The sequence below is a fragment of the Rhinolophus sinicus genome, chromosome 3 (assembly GCF_057876585.1).
Source record: "Rhinolophus sinicus isolate RSI-liver-muscle chromosome 3, RSI-T2T, whole genome shotgun sequence".
Classification (NCBI taxonomy): domain Eukaryota; kingdom Metazoa; phylum Chordata; class Mammalia; order Chiroptera; family Rhinolophidae; genus Rhinolophus; species Rhinolophus sinicus.
In genome coordinates, this window is record NC_142503.1 from 99548760 (window position 1) to 99566754 (window position 17995).

At 50.6% G+C, this 17995-nt stretch overlaps 1 protein-coding gene across 1 annotated transcript; it reads left to right on the forward strand.

Annotated features, from left to right (window-relative positions):
* The first annotated feature begins 5796 nt into the window (after nt 1-5796).
* ASL (argininosuccinate lyase) lies at nt 5797-14747 on the forward strand. Its single transcript, XM_019718520.2, has 17 exons — nt 5797-5893; nt 6082-6136; nt 8953-9147; nt 9507-9590; nt 9867-9923; nt 10070-10167; nt 11317-11394; nt 11475-11552; nt 11954-12006; nt 12301-12363; nt 12543-12657; nt 12780-12864; nt 12949-13008; nt 13259-13342; nt 14142-14222; nt 14354-14460; nt 14560-14747. Exons 2-17 carry the CDS (start codon nt 6125-6127, stop codon nt 14702-14704), a joined length of 1395 nt encoding a protein of 464 aa, XP_019574079.1. The 5' UTR covers nt 5797-5893; nt 6082-6124; the 3' UTR covers nt 14705-14747.
* Nucleotides 14748-17995: the final 3248 nt, after the last annotated feature.

Genomic DNA, 17995 nt, shown 5'->3' on the forward strand with positions numbered 1-17995 from the left:
CAGCTAGTCATTAGGGAATGCAAATTAAAACAATAACGAGATACCAGTATGCACTTGTAAGAGTGAATAAGTTAGTACACCTGAAACTAATATATTAATACCAACCATAATTGAAAAATAAAAAATATTTTTAAAAAAGAGTGAATAAGTTAAAAAGACTGACCATTCTAAGTGTTGGCAAGGATGTGCAGAACTTAAACTATTGTATATGCACTTCTGATGGGAAAAGTACAATTGTACCACTGTGGCATACTATTTGGTAATTTCCTAAAAAGTAAAACATACATTTACCATATGATCCAGCCATTCTACTCTACACAAGGGAAATGAAAGCATTTGTCCATAGAAAGACTTGTACATGCATATTTTATTTGTAATTGCCAAAAATTGGAAGCAACTCACGTTTCCACCAATAGGCAGTTGGACAAAAAAAAGTTGTATATCCATACAATGGAATACTACTTATGGATAAAAAGGAATGAACTATTAATGCATGTAATAACATGGATAAGTCTCAAAGTAACTATGCTGAGGAAGGCCAGACATGCATATACTCATATATGTATAAACTATATCTATATAGATAGATACAAATATAATGCAAATCTATAGTTACAAGAAGCATATTAGTATTTTCTTGGGGGTGGATGGGGAGAGGCAGGAGGAAGGAATTATAAAGAAGCACAAGGATACATTTAAGTATGATAGATACATTCACTATCTTGATTATGGTGTAGTTTTATGGGTGTATGCATATGTTAAAACATCAAATTGTATACTTTAAATATTTGTATATTATTGTGTATCAATTATATCTCAATACAGCTGATATGTATCATACTCATATGTATACATACACACATACACATATAGGTTCATTTGGGTCCATTAGGGTTTTAACAGTGGGACTGTTTTTAACACTTTTTTTTTTTAATTAAATTTATTGGGGTGACAATTGTTAGTAAAATTACATAGATTTCAGGTGTACAATTCTGTATTACATCATCTATAAATCCCATTGTGTGTTCATCACCCAGAGTCAGTTCTCCTTCCATCACCATATATTTGATCCCCTTACCCTCATCTCCCACCCCCCACCCCCACCCCCCTTACCCTCTGGCAACCACCAAACCATTGTCTGTGTCTATGAGTTTCTGTTTCTCATTTGTTTGTCTTGTTCTTTTGTTGCTTTTGGTTTATATACCACATATCAGTGAAATCACATGGTTCTCTGCTTTTTCTGTCTGACTTATTTCGCTCAGCATTACACTCTCAAGATCCATCCATGTTGTCACAAATGTTCCTATTAACACTTTTTTAACACTTGGAAATATTCAAACATACCCATTTCAACAACTATTGATATTTTACAAATCTTCTATCTTACCCACTTCATTCCTTTTTGTTGTTGTCTTTGTGGCATTTTAAAATAAACCCCAGATATCATATAATTTCACCCAAAAAATTCCTCAATATGAATCTCTAAAAGATAAGAACTTTTTAAAAAACGTAACCTTATGACATTATCTATTGTAGTTATTTTCTAGAGTGAATGTAAATGGCTTTTGTAATATATTTTTATTGACATTTTTCTTGAGATAATTTTAGGTTAACATGCAGTTGTAATAAATAATACAGAGACATCCCTTTACCATCTGCCCAGTTTCCTCCAATGGTCACATTTTGCAAAACCATAGTATAATATCACAACTAGGAAATTGACATTGGTAAAATCAACTGATCTTATTAACATATCCCTATTTTACTTGTACACTTTTTATGTGTGTGGCTATATATGTATTAAGTTCTACACAATTTAATCACCTGTGTAGGTTCATGTATCAAGATACATCATGATCAAGATACTGAACAGTTCCAACACCACAATGACCCCTCACGTTGCCCTTTTATAACTGCCTCGCCCCACCACCCTTAATCCCTGGCAACCACTACTCTGTACTCCATTTCTAAAATTTTGTCATTTCAAAAATGTTGCATTAGTAGAATCAATCTTACTTGCTTCTTTTGGGATTGTCTTTTTTCTTTCCCACTAAGCACAAAATTTCATGGTGATTCAGCCAAGTTGTTGCATTTCTTTTTATCACTGCTATGTCCATGGTATATATTTACGCTGTAATATTTTTTATGGATCATTTTTAAATCCAAAGCTTATTATCATTATCAGCTGCTTGCAAAAGTCACCAAGAATTTATTTTGCAATTGTTGGGTGACATGTTGTATAAATATCAATTAAGTCAAGTTGAATCATGATTTTGTTTAGATCTTTTATATTTTTCTTTTCTTTTTTTTGAGTACTGGTTCTGTCATTATAGAGATAGGGATGTTAAAATCTTCAATTGTAATTTTGGGTTATTTATTTATCCCTTTAGTTCTGTTAATCTTTGCTTCATATATATTTTGAAACTGTGTAATTAGGAGCGCACCCATTTAGGATTATTAGAACTTAATGATTAATTGGTCCTTTTATTATTATATAATGATCCTCTTTATTTCTGTTAATATTTCTTGCCTTAAAGTTTACTTTGTTATGAATTTATCCACTCCAGATTTCTTATGATTAGTGTTTACATGGTATATTTTCTATCCTTTTACATTTAACTTGTCTTTATGTATTAAATGGATTTTTTACAAACAGCATATAGTTGGACTTTACTTTTTTAATGCAGTCTGACAACCTCTGTCTTTTATTGGAGTGTTTAATACATTTACATTTAGTGGAATTATTGATATACAGTTGACCCTTGAACAACATGGGTTTGAACTGCGGGGGTTCACTTATATGAAGATTTTTTTCAATAAATACATACAGTTCTGTAAATGTATTTTCTCTTCCTTATGATTTTCTTAATAACATTTTATTTTTTCTAGTTTATTTTATTGTAAGAATACAGTATATAATACAACATACAAAATGTGTGTTAATCGACTTTATGTTATAAGTAATGCTTTCAGTCAACAGTAGGCTATTAGGAGTTAAGATTTGGGGGAGTCAAAAGTTATATGTGGATTTTCAACTGTGTTGGGGTCAGCACCCCTAACCTCAGCATTGTTCAAGGGTCAACTGTAGTTGTTTTTGTATCATCTTGCTATGTTTTTCTATCTATACTTGTGTCCTTTATTCCTGACTTCTTTTGGATTGAGAATATTTTAAAATTCCATTTTATGTTCTCTATTGGGTTTTTAGACATAGATTTTTTTTTTTTTTTTTTTTTGGTCGTTGCTCTAAGAATTACAATATGAGTCCTTAACTTATCCCAGTTTGCCCTGAATTAATATTATACTTCTTCATGTACAATGTAAGAACCCTACAACAGTATAATTCCATTAGTATCCTTCTCCACTTGTTATAAAACTAATAATTCATTGTACTGGTTTTAAATAGTCATTTGTTTTTTAAAGAAATTAAGAAGAAAGAAAAAAGTCTTCTATACAGAGTTGTCTTTTCTGATGCTCTTTATTTCTTCCTGTAGACCCAAGCTTCCTCTTGATGTCATTTCCCTTCAGCTTGAAGAGCTTCCTCAGCATTTATTGCAGTTTGGGTCTCCTGGCAATGAATTTGGCCATCTGTCATTTAATAAGTCTTGAGAATTTGACTCAATCCCATCTACCATTTCTGCTGCATTATAGGATTCAGACATTTCTAGCAATTCCCTGGGAATAGACTCACCCCAGTCCCCAAATCCCAGCAGCCCCATCTTGACAATCTGAAGAGGAACTGGGTCTGATGGTGATCAAAGAGGTCCTTGAAAATGAGATACCTGCAACTGCTTCCCACAGTGGCCGAGAGCCCAGTCTTCCTTCCAGTCGTCCTCCCACAACAAATCCAGCATCCACCTAAACCTCCACTTGGAGCAGGAGCACTAAATTGTTATATGGGCTGAGTGTTGCCTCTTGAAAGCCTAAGACAGCCTTTTTTTCTGACCTCTCCATGGACTACAGACAACAAAGGGTGCCCTCCTGGTGGTTAGAGATGACCTGCCCATCTTCCCTGCACTGGTAACAGACTGACCACTGGCAGGCACACTTTTCCCAGTGTCTCATAGCCTCCCAGAGGTTTTGGCTCAGGAGCTTCGGCCTTTTCAGAGGGAACTTGGCTAATCAGCTCCCATGAGTCTTTAAAGCTAAGCACATTTCTTCAAGATTAAGGGGCATGCCCACTTTAGTGTATACTGTCAGGGCCTTAGCTGCAGACTCCTTTGATTTGTCTGGTGTTTTTCTTTACAAGCCTTTATACTGCCTCCTTGTCTTCCTCCTTCTCCTGAGTTCCCTTTCCCAACCATGCAGTGGCCACCATGCAGGCCAAGCTTGCTATTTGCCGCAAGCAAAACTGGGGTGACACTTCTGTCATGTGGTGCAGTGTGGGCAGCCAGACTGTCCCCTTCTAACTGGGTGCCCATAGGCACATCCTCTAACTCCTAACCCCTTACAACTTCAGTTTCTTCATCTATATACAGGACTGTCCTGAAGATGAAATAAGATTAATCATGTGAAGTCTTTAGCGCAGAGCCTGGAACCTGCATTTGGTATTGTTGCTACAGCCCTGCTCTCAAACATCTTCCCCAACTCCCTTTCGAATCTGAATTCATTTGCCAAAGGATTTGGCTCCTGTATATTAATATTCAGGAGTGTGATCTCATTTTGCAGAGTACTACTGGCTTTCACACTGCCTCTCAGGACGGGATGTCTGGCCTCATACACTAACAGGTAGAGCCTAAGGACTTGCCATATGCTCTCAGTTTTCAGGACCACATACATGGCTCATAGCTGATCTCACTGGTTTTCCTGTCCACCTAATGGCCTGCTGGGGGTCACAGGGGTAAAATGTCTGAGGTCTTGCTTCCAAGGAACTCACATTTGGGTAGGGGAGAAGACCCAGAAACACAACTGCTATGCTCCCAATTGAGGAAAAGGCTGCTAGATGCGCCTGTGCTCAGGATCCCTTGGGGGCACCTGGATCCAGGATCCACCTGGATCAGCTGACTGGCTTCCCAACATTGATGATGCTTGGCTAGAATGCTGATGGACGAACGGGAGGTAGCAAGACAGACAGCAATGAAGGGCATTCTAGGCACAGGGAAGGACATTAAAAAAGGCTTGGAATTCTCCAAGTAGGCCTTTGCCCAGGCTGCTCCCTCTGCAGGGAATATGCTAATCTCCACTGAGCTAACTCCCTCTCATCTTCCAAGTCCCCATCTTGGATCTCCACCAGAAGCCGTTCCATGGCAGGAGTTCGAGGCTGTCCCCCCCAGTGTGTAGAACACAGTCTGCTATTTTTGTTTAATAAATCATGTCAAGGAAATCTTCCTTGAGTATTCTAGATAGACACCCCGTCTGCTCTGCGCTGCTCTTTGTGACCCACCCGCACACCTTGTCCGTGCTTTGTTAAAGCTTCTTGAGGCACGCGTCATTTCTAATGCTTATTTCTTTTTCTTCAGTATCTGTGTACCTAGTACATAGGAGGTGTCCAGTTCGTGTTTGTTGAATGAGTGAATGAACGAATGAATGACCGGGCATGCCATTTCACATTGTACTATATCTTGTGGGCCCGCCAGGCCCGGCCCGGCGTCTTCGCCTCTACCCTTCGTCAGTGTGTCCAGCGCCCGGAGCATCTGCTGCCTAGAGCGCTGCTCCCAGGCAGCACCCTCAGCGTTCCCTACGCACCCCCTGGGGCCGCTCGGCGCGAAGCCGGGTTGAAGACCGTCCCGCCCACAGCCGAGGCTGAAGGGCGGAGGCAAAGCCCACCTCGCCCGGCCTCCTGGGATTGGTGCGGCCGTCGCCAGGAGGCGGGGACAGGTCCAGCTGCCGCTGACGCACCCTCCGCCAGAAAAGCCCCGCGGGCTGGCTGGCGTGACAGACAGAGCGGCCAGGGGTGGTAAGTGCGCGGCGGCCTGACGCTGGGGACTGGCGGGAGCGCAGGACGCGGAGGACCGAGGCGCTGCCCACGTCCGCCTCCCCACCGGCGGTGTTCCGCCACGTGCGGTGCTGGCGCCGGAGGCTGGCCCCGCCCTGGGGACCCCGCCCGGCGGCCGAAGAGGTCTTCAGTCTGGTCTTGTCTTCCAGACCCGGAGGATCGAGGCTCCCGGACGACTAGGAACCACCCAGCATGGCATCGGAGGTAAGTAGGACTTCAGGGACGCCGGTCCTCCGAGCTTCCAAACAAGGGGTGGTGCGCCCTGGGGGCCAGCCGGGTCGTGACTCTGCGCGGAATCTCCTGGTGCCAGACCTGCCTCCGGCCGCCTTCCGGGTGATTGTCCTTCCTGGCTCCAGGCGGTGGGCACTCCCGGGAGAGATCTTTGCCCGTCTCCCTCTCTTCCCCAGGCAGTCAGTGTGGCAAACCCATCAAAGCATTCTGCTGGGGAAGGTGGTCCTGACCTGACCTCCTGCTGTAGCAATTGTCTGTGTGTAGCAGAGTCCATATAACTGTGCTGTGCGGAAAGATCCAGGAGGTAGAAGGCTGTGCCCTGTGGCCCTAGTGCCCAGAAGCTTCCTGTCTCACTGGCCTCTCTTCTTTAGAGACCGAGGACTCCTGGGTTCTCTTCCTGACCACTGAGTGGCGAGAGTCTGAGGCACAGGTTGCTTTTCTTGGGCCTGGGTTGATTTATCTGGCAAATGGGGATAATAATAGCTGTTTGCCTCCCTCTGTAAAGTACTGGGTCATGAGGTCATTGCTTTGAAGCCTTTGAGTAAAAAGGGGGCTGTTTGCTTGATGTCAACCGGCCTGGAAAGCAGTAGGTCTGGGTTCCAGTCCCTTCTGGCTTTCATTAGCTGGCAAATCACTTCCTCTCTCTGGGTCTTAGTTTGTTCATCTGAATAAATGGGATAAGAATGCCTGCCCTGCTAGCGTGGGTCATGGTGGAGGGCCAGGGGCAGGGCCTAGACTTTGGAGTCAAACAGACTTGGTTTCTGAAGCAGTCACTTGACACCCTGGACCTCTTTCCTCCTTTGTAAAATAGGGGTGACAGTGCCCACCTCATAGGAGGCTGTAACAACACATAGAATGTCTCCCACAGGGCTAAGCAATAGTAGGTGCTCAGTAAGTGGTAGCTAATGGTACCAACAGCAACAAAGGGTATTCTCTGTGCATTCTCAAGGGCTATTGCTCGTTTATCTCAGCCCCCCGCCCCGTGCCCCTGCCTCTTGCCCCAAAGGGATTGTTCTGGCCCAGGTGTGCCCTGGCTTGGAGCAGTGCCCTCTCCCACCACATTGTTCCTCCCCATCACCTCAGTGCCCAGGTGGAGGCATCTCACTCTGACATCTTCCTGGGGTCTTTTTAAGCCTGCTAGGGGGGTGGGAGCTTGGCCCCAATGCAGAATGGGGCGCCAGGTGAGCTCTGCTTCCCCCAGGCTGTCCTGTGTGTCGGCACTAATTGGTTTGGCTACGGTCCCGCTCGTTAGGTAGTTATTACTAACAACCCAGGCAGGGAGTCTTGCTGGGGGAAGAATGCCAGGCTTCTGGCTGAGGAGCAGACTGGCTCCCTATCCTTACTGGCTGGCCCTGACCTTGTGGCCCCAGTAGTCAGGACCGGGAACCCAAGTGGTGCTTTGCTGAAGATCTGGGCTTGCTGGGGCAGCAGAGGGCTAAGGGCAGTCCTGACTCAAAGGCTGAGGGGGGTGGAGGCTGCTGATGCAGGGCAGAGTCCTCTGGTGGCCAATGCTGGGCACTGAGTGGTCAGCTCACAGCCTGTGGCTGGAGCGTGGTGGAGGTCTCGTGGTGCACTCCCGGCCCCAGCAGCCCTCGGCCTCTCCCTTAGTAATACCTAGAATTTACTGAGTGCCAGGCACTGTGCTATGTATGTACTTAGCAAATTTTATCAAATGGGCAGAGATGCAACCCTGAGGCTTGGAGAGGTTGTATAACACGCCCATGGGCCGGAGGCTAACAGAGGTATGAGATGTTGCAGGGGGACAGAGGAGAACAGTCCCCAGTGGCCATTTAAATGCCCCTCCACAAAGAGATGCAGTGAAGTACCATGCACTCTCCATGCCGCACTCTACTCTCCTAGTCCCTGGCACTCTGGGTGCTTAGACTGCTCCGCACGAGTTCTGCACCCCTCCCCCATCTGTCCCATGGCCTATGCCCTCTTTCAAAACAGAGGTGACTCTATCTCATCCCTCTGCCCTTGGCTCCTGGGGGGCAGAGGGTCAGCTAGTCACCTCCTAGAAGGCTAGTGATCACGGGTGTGTCAGGAGAGCTCCCCAAAGGAGTGGTGGGGGTTGAGCCTGCATGCTCTGCCCCAAGCTATGGGAGGGCAGTGCAGGTAACTTGAGCCTGATGGGGCCCCTCAGATGCCTCCTTGCCTGTCCCTACAGCAAAAGTTCAGAACAGAAGAGCCAGCACAGAGGTCCTGGCAGCATGTGGGGTTCAGAGCGTGAGCTCTGACTTCAGACGGCTGGGCTGCAGTCCTGGCTCTCCCTCCCTGAGAGGGCAAGCTACAGAGCTGCTCTGGGCTCGGCTTCCCTCTCTGTAGCAGCAGAGTACTGGTATCTGTTTCAGAGGGCTGCTGTCAGTACATGCAAGCGATGAAAAAGGGCCCAGCAAGCTGGGAGACTTTAGTGCGTGATAGCCAGTATTACCATCACTAGTACATCAGAGCTGGATTCAGACTCTGGGTTCTGGAGTGACTTCCCACCTTGTCAGTGGCAGGAAAGGCTCCAGGAGTTCTGCTGTGGTCTCAGAGTGCCTTGTACCCTGCTACCATCTCCCTGGGGCAGTCTCTTGTGGTGGAAAAGAGCCGTAATTTCAGTGCACGCCCACATTCACACACTCACTCCCTGAGTGACTTTGGGCAAGTTCCTGACTCTGAGCCTCACTTTCCTTCTGTCTGCTGGTTCCCACTGCCATCACACTTGATCATTCTCCTGAGGGCCCCTTGTGAGGGGTACTGTCCTCGCGGGGTAGAAGGAGATTAATTGCTCCTGCTCTCCTGGCCAGAGCGGGAAGCTGTGGGGCGGCCGGTTTGTGGGTGCCGTGGACCCCATCATGGAGAAGTTCAACTCGTCCATCACCTACGACCAGCACCTGTGGGAAGTGGACATTCAGGGCAGTAAGGCCTATAGCCGGGGCCTGGAGAAGGCAGGGCTCCTCACCAAGACTGAGACGGACCAGATACTCCGAGGCCTGGACAAGGTACTTCCCGTGCCTCGACGCCCACCCAGCGGCCCCTCCCTGTGGCCCCCAGCTCCCACCAGATCCCCAGGTGCATGTTGCAGTGTCATTGCAAGCCCTTCATTTGCCCTGTGGTGTCTGTGTGCCTGGAGAGCTGCCCTTTACCCACGTGCTGTGCTCACCGTCTCTCTGTGTCCTTTATCACCCCATGGCCCCACAGCTCATGGGCAGAAGTGCGCCGGGCCTGAAATGCTTCCTCGGATGTGGGCTGCATGGGATCCTCCTGTGGCTCTCCCAGGACCAGGGCAAGGGTGGGGACAGGGCCCTCTCGGCTGTCTGTGCCTGCCCACCTGACCCCAGGTTACTGCCATCGGCTACAGGTGGCTGAGGAGTGGGCCCAGGGCACCTTCAAGCTAAATCCCAATGATGAGGACATCCACACGGCCAATGAGCGGCGTCTGAAGGTACGACCCCCTCCCGCTCCCCTGGCGTGCCCACGCCGCCTGCCCTGGGCCACTTTGAGCATAGGCACCATCATTCTGTTCCCTTCGTCAGTGGCAGAGTACAGGTGGGAACTCAGAACAAGAGGCTTCGACAGAGATGGCAGGGCTTGGGCAGGACCAGGGGCCCTGGGGCAGGGAAGGGGGCTACACACAGGGAGGGAGGAAGTGCACTCACCTGAGCAGACCCCTCTGGGCTTAAAGCAGCAGACCACAACCCATGCCTCTCTCCACCCCTAGGAACTCATTGGGGAAACTGCTGGGAAACTGCACACAGGACGAAGTCGGAATGACCAGGTGCTGCCAGCCCCCCTCCCTACCCCGCGCCCAGTGCTTCCCAACCTTGGGGGTCTCAGATAGCAGATTTGGAGCTGTGCAGTGGTCCTGGCTCTCCAGGGAAGCCACACCTCTGTCTCCCTGAGTGCCACCTCCTCCTCCCACAGGTGGTCACAGACCTCAGGCTGTGGATGCGGCAGAACTGCTCCACACTCTCTGCTCTCCTCTGGGAGCTCATCAGAACCATGGTGGACCGGGCAGAGGCGTGAGTCCCCTGCGGACACCCCGGTGGCAGAGCAGGCCAGGAGGGCAGCCAGGGTTTCCTCTCCCCTGATACAGGCAGCTTGAGTGCCAGACCTCAGTAGCAGGGATGAAGAGGGTAGAGGAGCCAGGCCTGGGGTACGGAGTTGCAGAGCATCCGGGAGTGGGGCGTTTCTTGCAATGTCCCCTTCCCCTGTGCCAGCTTAGCCAGGCAGGGCAAGCTCCCCACTACGAGGATCCACAAGCAAGAAGCCGAGGCACTTGGCAGGTGTTCTGAAGCCTGAAGATGGGGTTGCCGGTGCCTGGGGCAGCCGCATGTGCCCCACGTCCCCACCCCACCCAGCATGGCCAGGAAAGGACAGCCAAAGTACGCCTCCCACCAGCCTCCTTCTAAGCTTTGGCTTCTGTGCCCCGACTGCTGAGGTGTTCCTATTTGTTGTCAGAGACAGGGTTGACCCCACCTCCTCCCTTACTCCCCATGACCCGTGTCTCACAGACCTCACCCTCTGGGGGAAATGGGCACAAGCACCATTTTGGGGAGGGGCGGGCAGAATAAGGAGTGCCTGCTAATGGGACAGGGTTTCTTTTGGGGGTAGTGAAATGTTCGAAAATTGATGTGATGGTTGTACACTGAAGTATACTCTTTAAATGGGTGAATTATATCTCAGTAAAGCTGTTGACTTAAAAAAAAAAAAAGAGACCAGAACCACCACCACAGCCCCTCTGCCTCCACCCTACCTACTTTGAAGTGCCCCCAGCTTTTCTGGGGAGCTTCCCACCTGCTCACAAACAGCCCCACCGGGTGCCTCCTTCTCCCTACCCCCCACCACCCTGGCCCCTGCTGAGAGCTGCTGCAGATGCAGACACCCAAGCTGAGGGTGTAATCCATGCTTGGTACTGGCCAGGCCTCGCTCCACGGAGGCCCCACAGCTCTGACCCAGGCCTTGGATCACACTGCCCCACTTCTGGTCTCTTCCCGTACAACGTGTCTGTCCCCAGGAGACCACCGGTCCTTCGTGCAGGCCGATCCTTCTTAGGCCTGCCCTGCTCTTCCCTGGAGGGGCCCAAGCCTGCAGGGTCCAGGTGTCACAGGCAGACCTCACTCGAGCCTCCTGAACCCCTCAGGTCCCCTACCCCTACTTTTCCTCCACAGGGAACGTGACATCCTCTTCCCAGGGTACACACACCTGCAAAGGGCTCAGCCCATCCGCTGGAGCCACTGGATCCTGAGGTGAGCCGGGCCCTGATGGAGGGACTGTGGACGGAGGGCCCCTGGGCTGCCCTGACCTTCCTGTCCCTGGCTCCCCACAGCCATGCCGTGGCACTGACCAGAGACTCTGAGAGGCTGCTGGAGGTGCAGAAGCGGATCAATGTTCTGCCTCTAGGGAGGTGAGTGAGGTCCCAGTGCTCCAAGGGTGGGGGCCAGGGTTGCTGCCACAGAGTTAGCATGGCCCTTGGGGACTGACAGAAGAGGCGCCAGGAAGGACAGAGGGGAGTAGAAAACCAGGTAACCTGCCTCCTCATCCAGGGGTTTTCTACATGGGCAGACAGGACCCTGTATGGACTCCCAGTTCTCTTTACAATGTGGATGACTGAGCTAACAAGTGTGTCAGAGCAGGGTCAGAGCTCTCCAGACAGCCAGCCATTTGCCCATAGCCTGCCGTGTCCCCTGCATGGGGACAAATTTTCGGGCACCAAGCTGACTGGGCTCAGCTCTGGGTGTGAATGTGTGTGTGTACCAGGGCCTGCTTGCCCGAAGCCCTGGTCACTCAGAACCCCTGTCCCTGCAGCGGGGCCATTGCAGGCAATCCTCTGGGTGTGGATCGGGAGCTGCTCCGAGCAGGTGAGCCCCCGCCCCCCTGGGAGATCCCACCAGGTCTGGTAGAGAGGGCAGGGGTCTGGGTGAAACCTCCGTCTATTACCTATGGACACTGAAGTTTGAGAGGTCAGGGAGGCCTGTGGCAGGGTGATGGCCCTGGGTAGACTCAGGGCTCTTGCCTCCCTCCTGGGACCTGCACCAGAGACCCTCCCCCACCTGCCCCTCTCCATGCTGCGCTGGGCAGCTGGGTCAGGTAGAGGAGGCTCCTCCTTGCCCTCCAGCCCAGCCCTGTTGCTTCCCCACCCTCCCCTCATCCAGCACTGAACTTTGGGGCCATCACTGTCAACAGCATGGATGCTACCAGTGAGCGAGACTTTGTGGGTGAGTCCTGGGGCCAGCCCGCTCATCCCCTGCACTGCACCCCACCTTTGTCCCTCAGCCCCGGCTCCTCTCAGCCTCTTCCCACCCCCATGTGGTCCACCTGGAGCTTCTCCAGACTGGGTGAAGCGCAAGAGAAGCCGGGTGACCAGAGAGCCTGCTCTCCCTTCCCCTCTCCCAAGCTGAGTTCCTGTTCTGGGCTTCGCTGTGCATGACCCATCTCAGCAGAATGGCGGAGGACCTCATCCTCTATGGCACCAAGGAGTTCAGCTTTGTGCAGCTCTCAGATGCTTACAGGTAAGGCTGCACTGCCGTGCCCAATTCTGCTCCCACCAGCATGGCTTCCTTCCTCTCACCTCAGCCAGCAGGCCAGCCAAGGGGCAGGGAATCCCCTTGAGCCCTAGCATCTCTGTCCCCAGCACTGGAAGCAGCCTGATGCCCCAGAAGAAAAACCCAGACAGCCTGGAGCTGATCCGGAGCAAGGCCGGGCGAGTGTTTGGACGGGTGAGAAGGGCGGGAGGGGGTGAGGCCTGTGGCTGACCGCATGGGCTCCAAGGCCCAGTCTGCTGACCCTCACTCTTCCCTTAGTGTGCTGGGCTCCTGATGACCCTCAAGGGGCTTCCAAGCACCTACAACAAGGACTTACAGGTACAAGGCTGGGGGCGGGGGGCAGGGTGGGGCCCACCTGCATGTGCACCATGAAGCGGTTCTCAGGGCCCTGGTACGCACAGGCGGGGGCCCCACAGAAGTGCCACTTTCTGTCCTGTGCACCCTGAGCGCACTCCTCTCACTTGGTGCGGGCTGTGCAACGGCTGAGTGTTTCCAGGGGAAGGCAGAGGGGGACTCTGGCGGGGGGGGGGGGGCTGTAGGGCCCTCACCCCTGCCACATGCTTCCCAGGAGGACAAGGAAGCCGTGTTTGAAGTGTCAGACACCATGAGTGCCGTCCTCCAGGTGGCCACTGGCGTCATCTCTACGCTGCAGGCAAGACACGCCCCTTCTCCCCTCAGTCCCTGAACTCGAGTGGATATGCCAGGAGGCGAGGGCGGATGGTCCCAAAGACCTGGGACAGGGGGAGGGGGGTGCTTGTTCCTGCCCTTGAGGAACAGTAAAGGGACAAAACTTTAGCTGCTGCAGTACAATGCATGTGGGTTAGACTCAAGGAGTCTCATCAATTGGCCCAACCAAATTTCGTTTTTAATCTCTTGTGGGAAGTTTCAGTATACAACAGTTGAGAGCATGTATGATGAACCCCTATGTGTCAACACCCAGCTTCAGCAGTAATCACCTCATGGCCTTTCTTGCTTCAGCAGCTGTCTTTACCCACAACCCCTCCCCTCCCCCTTATTTTGAAGCAAATCCCCATTTTCATATCATTTATTTCCAAATAGTTTAGGATGTGTCTCAAAAGCAGTGGTTCTCAGTGTGGTTCTGGGACCACAGCATTACCTGAGAACTTGATGGAAGTGCAGTCCAGGCCTCACTCCAGACCCGCTGGAGTGGAGACTGGGGGTGGCCCCGGGGTTCTGTACTTGTAATAAATCCTCCAGGTGATTCTGATGTGTGCTAAAGATAAGAACTCTGAAAACATAAAGGCAGCCCAGTCGCACACCTCAGAATTACCAATTATTATGAAAAGATGGCTCAAGCAGAGAGAGCAGAACAGGGTGGTAAGAGTGGATCTGCCCAAGGCAGGGGACGTCCTGGCCTAGGGGTAGGCTTGGGGACGGCAGCTTAGGCCCCGAGTCCCCAGGACTCACCACTCTCCCGCGCCTGCCTCCAGGTTAACCGTGAGAACATGGCGCAGGCTCTTAGTCCTGACATGCTGGCCACTGACCTCGCCTACTACCTGGTCCGCAAAGGGGTATGTGTGGGGTGGCTGGGGTGGAGGGTTGAGGGGACGACGGGTGGGGTGGGCAAGATGTGCAGGGTGCCCACCACCAAGCAGGGTGCCGAGGCAGCCAGTCAGCACTGCGCTCCACCCGGCACCCGCAGATGCCATTTCGCCAGGCTCACGAGGCCTCTGGGAAAGCCGTGTTCATGGCCGAGACCAAAGGGGTCGCCCTCAACCAGCTGTCCCTGCAGGAGCTACAGACCATCAGGTGCAGCTCCTCCCCTCCCTCTGCTGCCTCCCAGGGCCAGAGCTTGGGCCCCTGAGGCCCAGGTGACCAGGCTGTCCTGGCTCATCTTCTTCCCCGCAGCCGCCTGTTCACGGGTGACGTGAGCCAAGTGTGGGACTACGGGCACAGTGTGGAGCAGTATGCTGCCTTGGGTGGCACCGCACGCTCCAGTGTCGACTGGCAGATCGGCCAGGTGCGAGCACTGCTGCGGGCACAGCAGGCCTAGACCCTTCCCCACCCCGCTCCCAAATAAAGTGGGCCCAAGGAGAGGCTGCCGTGTGTTTCCTGCCTGGCCTGTCTCCCTCAGCGGTGGGCTTGGGGGCTGCAGAGAGGCAGTGGAGGTCGTCAAGGAAGTGGAGAAACGGCAAGGAAAGCCAGTCCCCCGTGGGGAAGAGAGGAGCGGGAATTGCATCTCACCAGAGCTTGTGCCCTGCTCAGGTCTCACCCCCTTTCACTGCTGGGTATCACAGTGACCTCCTGCCTTGGGTGTCTTGATAGGACTGGCCTCCCCAGAGCCCTGGTGGGCTTGGTAAACCCAGTCAGTCCCTGCCCATCAATCTTCCTTCCAGTGTCCCCTGGGCTCCCCTGCTCCCATTCTCCTCTTGCTTAGCCTCCCTTTCCCTGGACCATCAGGAACAACAGCAGGGTATCATTGCCCTCCTGAGGGGATGAAGTACTTGGTGTGATGCCTGGCCCTAGGTGAGCTTCATACACAAGCTAAGAAGATGCCTCCTATACCCTTCAGAGTGATGTGCACATGAATTCCAGCACTAACAAACATGGAGGGTCACAGAGAGGTGGTGCTGCAGTCAAGGGGGGGTGGGGGGAGTCCTCACACTGAGTCTGCAAGGGGCCTGAGGCCAGGCCGGGCACACAGGACGCATCCAGTAACACAGTCCCCAGAGCCCGTGGAGCTGCTACATGAACCTCACCGAATCCTTACAAGCAATGCCTGCAATTTACACTTAATTAACAACAAAGATAAGCTAAACTCAAGGAAGAATGAATAACCCCTCCAAGTGAATCTGGGAATGATGAAAAGACTACAGAACCAAAACCCAGCAGTGGGGGCACGACACTGAATTCCAAAAGGGGTCACAGATACAACCTTCTAGAGTAGTGGTCCTCTAAGTATGGTTCCTGACAGTTATCACCATCACCTGGGAACTTGTTAAAAATGCAAAGTTTCAGGCCCTACTGAAGACTCATAAATAAGATTCTGGGTGGGGCCCGGCCATCTGGTTCAAGTCCGTCCACATGGTGCTGATGTGCACTCAGGCCTGAGAATCACTGGTTTTCTAGAACCTTGTTACGTAAAGTTCCTGCAGACCAGCTACATCCACCCTGGGTCCCACCTGACATTCAGAATCTGCATTTAACAAACTGCCCAGGTGCTTCTGGTGCATGTTAGAGTCAGAACTGCTGATCCAGAGAATACTTAAAATCTACTCTCAAAAATGAAGGAGGGACTTAGTCCATCAGACAACTGATAGGATTAAAATAATAATTGTAATACATAGGACACGGGACAAAGCCTACTTGACCACCTCCATCAATGGGGCACACCCCAATCTAATTATGAACTGTTTCCAGACAGAAATTCATCCTTAACTAGAATCAGCTCCTAGTGCCTCCTACCAATCAGCCTGGCCACCTGTGATCTGACCTGAACAGAGGGAATGAGCCTCAGGCAGAGAAAGAGTCTATCTTTTCTCCAGACTGCCCATCTGTGACAGCCACTCCCCATGTCTGTCTCCTTCTGTTCTGCTACTAACTGGCTTCATCTTTTCCTCATATCTTTTTTGTTTTTTAAACCAAAACCCAGTGTGACCTTGTATCGGTTTCCTGTTGCTCCTGCAACAAATTTGCACTCATTCCGAGGCTTGAAACAACATAAACATAATTCTTGAGGTCAGAAGTCTGAAATGGGTTTTACTGAGACAAAATCGAGTTTCAGTAGGACCCTTGGTTCTTACAGTGGCTCTAGAGGAGAATCTGTTTCCTTGCCTTTTCCTGTCTCTAGAGATCACCTGCATTTAATTCCACCAATAAAACATATTCAAATCTTTTTCTGACTCTGATCCTTTGCTTCAGCTGTCAAATCTTCTGACTTTCTATCTCCCTTGTGATTACTTTAGATCCACCTGGATAAACTAATCTTTCAAGATCCTTAACTGAATCACGTCTGCAAAGTTCTGTTTACCATGTTAGATAATACAAATTTCAGGGATTATAATATAGACTTCTTTGGGGGATCATTATTCAGTCCGCTACATTGTACTGTCTGGCTGTCAAAGATGAATGCCCATCCCTGTTGTGCAGGGAGTCACGTGGGGTCTCTGGTCCCGCTCCCCACATAAGAACGCAGGAGGTGGTGAGGCCAAAAAGGAACACCCACGGAGCCATAGATACAGGAGTTATGCCACTATGTTTTTCCTGGGTTGGAGACACAGGAAGCAGGAGCCACCCTGTCCACAACCCACCGTCCTAACTGCAATCCGCGCTTGCCAGCCACCATCTTCTTGCTAGCCCCCATTTTCTGCTAGCGAAGCCACGGCAGTTGTATTAGGGGCCAGTGGCTCACTGGTTACAGCTGATGGCCATCCAATCACAGTTGATGGCCATTTACTAGCTGAGCCAGCACCTGTCTGTGTGAGGCCAAGAGGCTGGAAACTGCTCTCTGGGGCTCTGCCCCCACAATCCCATATGCAAAATATATACACTCCATCTCAAGTTTCCCCAAAGACTCAACCCATTACAGCATCAAATTTATGTTCTGAATTTCCTCAGAATCTCATCAGCTCAAATGTCCCATATTTCATCATCTAAATTAGGTATGAGTGAGAGTGTGAATATGATTCGTCCTGAGGTAAAATTCCTCTCTATGAAACTGACACTCATATGATTGTTGTGAGTTCACACATACAGACTCAAGAAACAAATTACTCCCAAAATACAATGCTGGTTTAGACATAAGAGAATAGTTAACAGATGTTTCAATTTAAGGAAGAAAATGGAAAGACAAATGGAGTCACTGGTTCCGAGCAATTTTGAAATCCAACTTGGAAAACTCCATCAGGTTTCAGGACCTGAGAATAATCCTCCGTGGCTCTCCGCTCTACCCTCTGTGCCTGCACCACCATCCTCAGAGTCGTCTTTTTCTTAAAGGGTAGTATATGTTTGCAGTTGAATGACATCTGCCTATTTCCTGCTTGTAGAATTTTGAGAGAACTTTGAAAGTCTTCTTTATTTTCCTCCTCTCTCTGTTCCTTTTAGCCCTTGCTGGTAACGTTTTTGCTGATATAAAGGACTTTGTGGGTCTCCTGTGTATGTCACACATGTTTACTTCACTAGACAATAGATTCCTCCGTCTTTCCTGGACAATCCCCTCTCTATGCCTGGCTTCTGCTGAGATATCTCAGGGGATCCATGAGTCATTGTGATGCGGGAGACCCTGCTCGCTGCGCCATTTGTCATGCAGGGAGGCCTGCGGGGTCTCTGCTCCCGCTCCCCATAC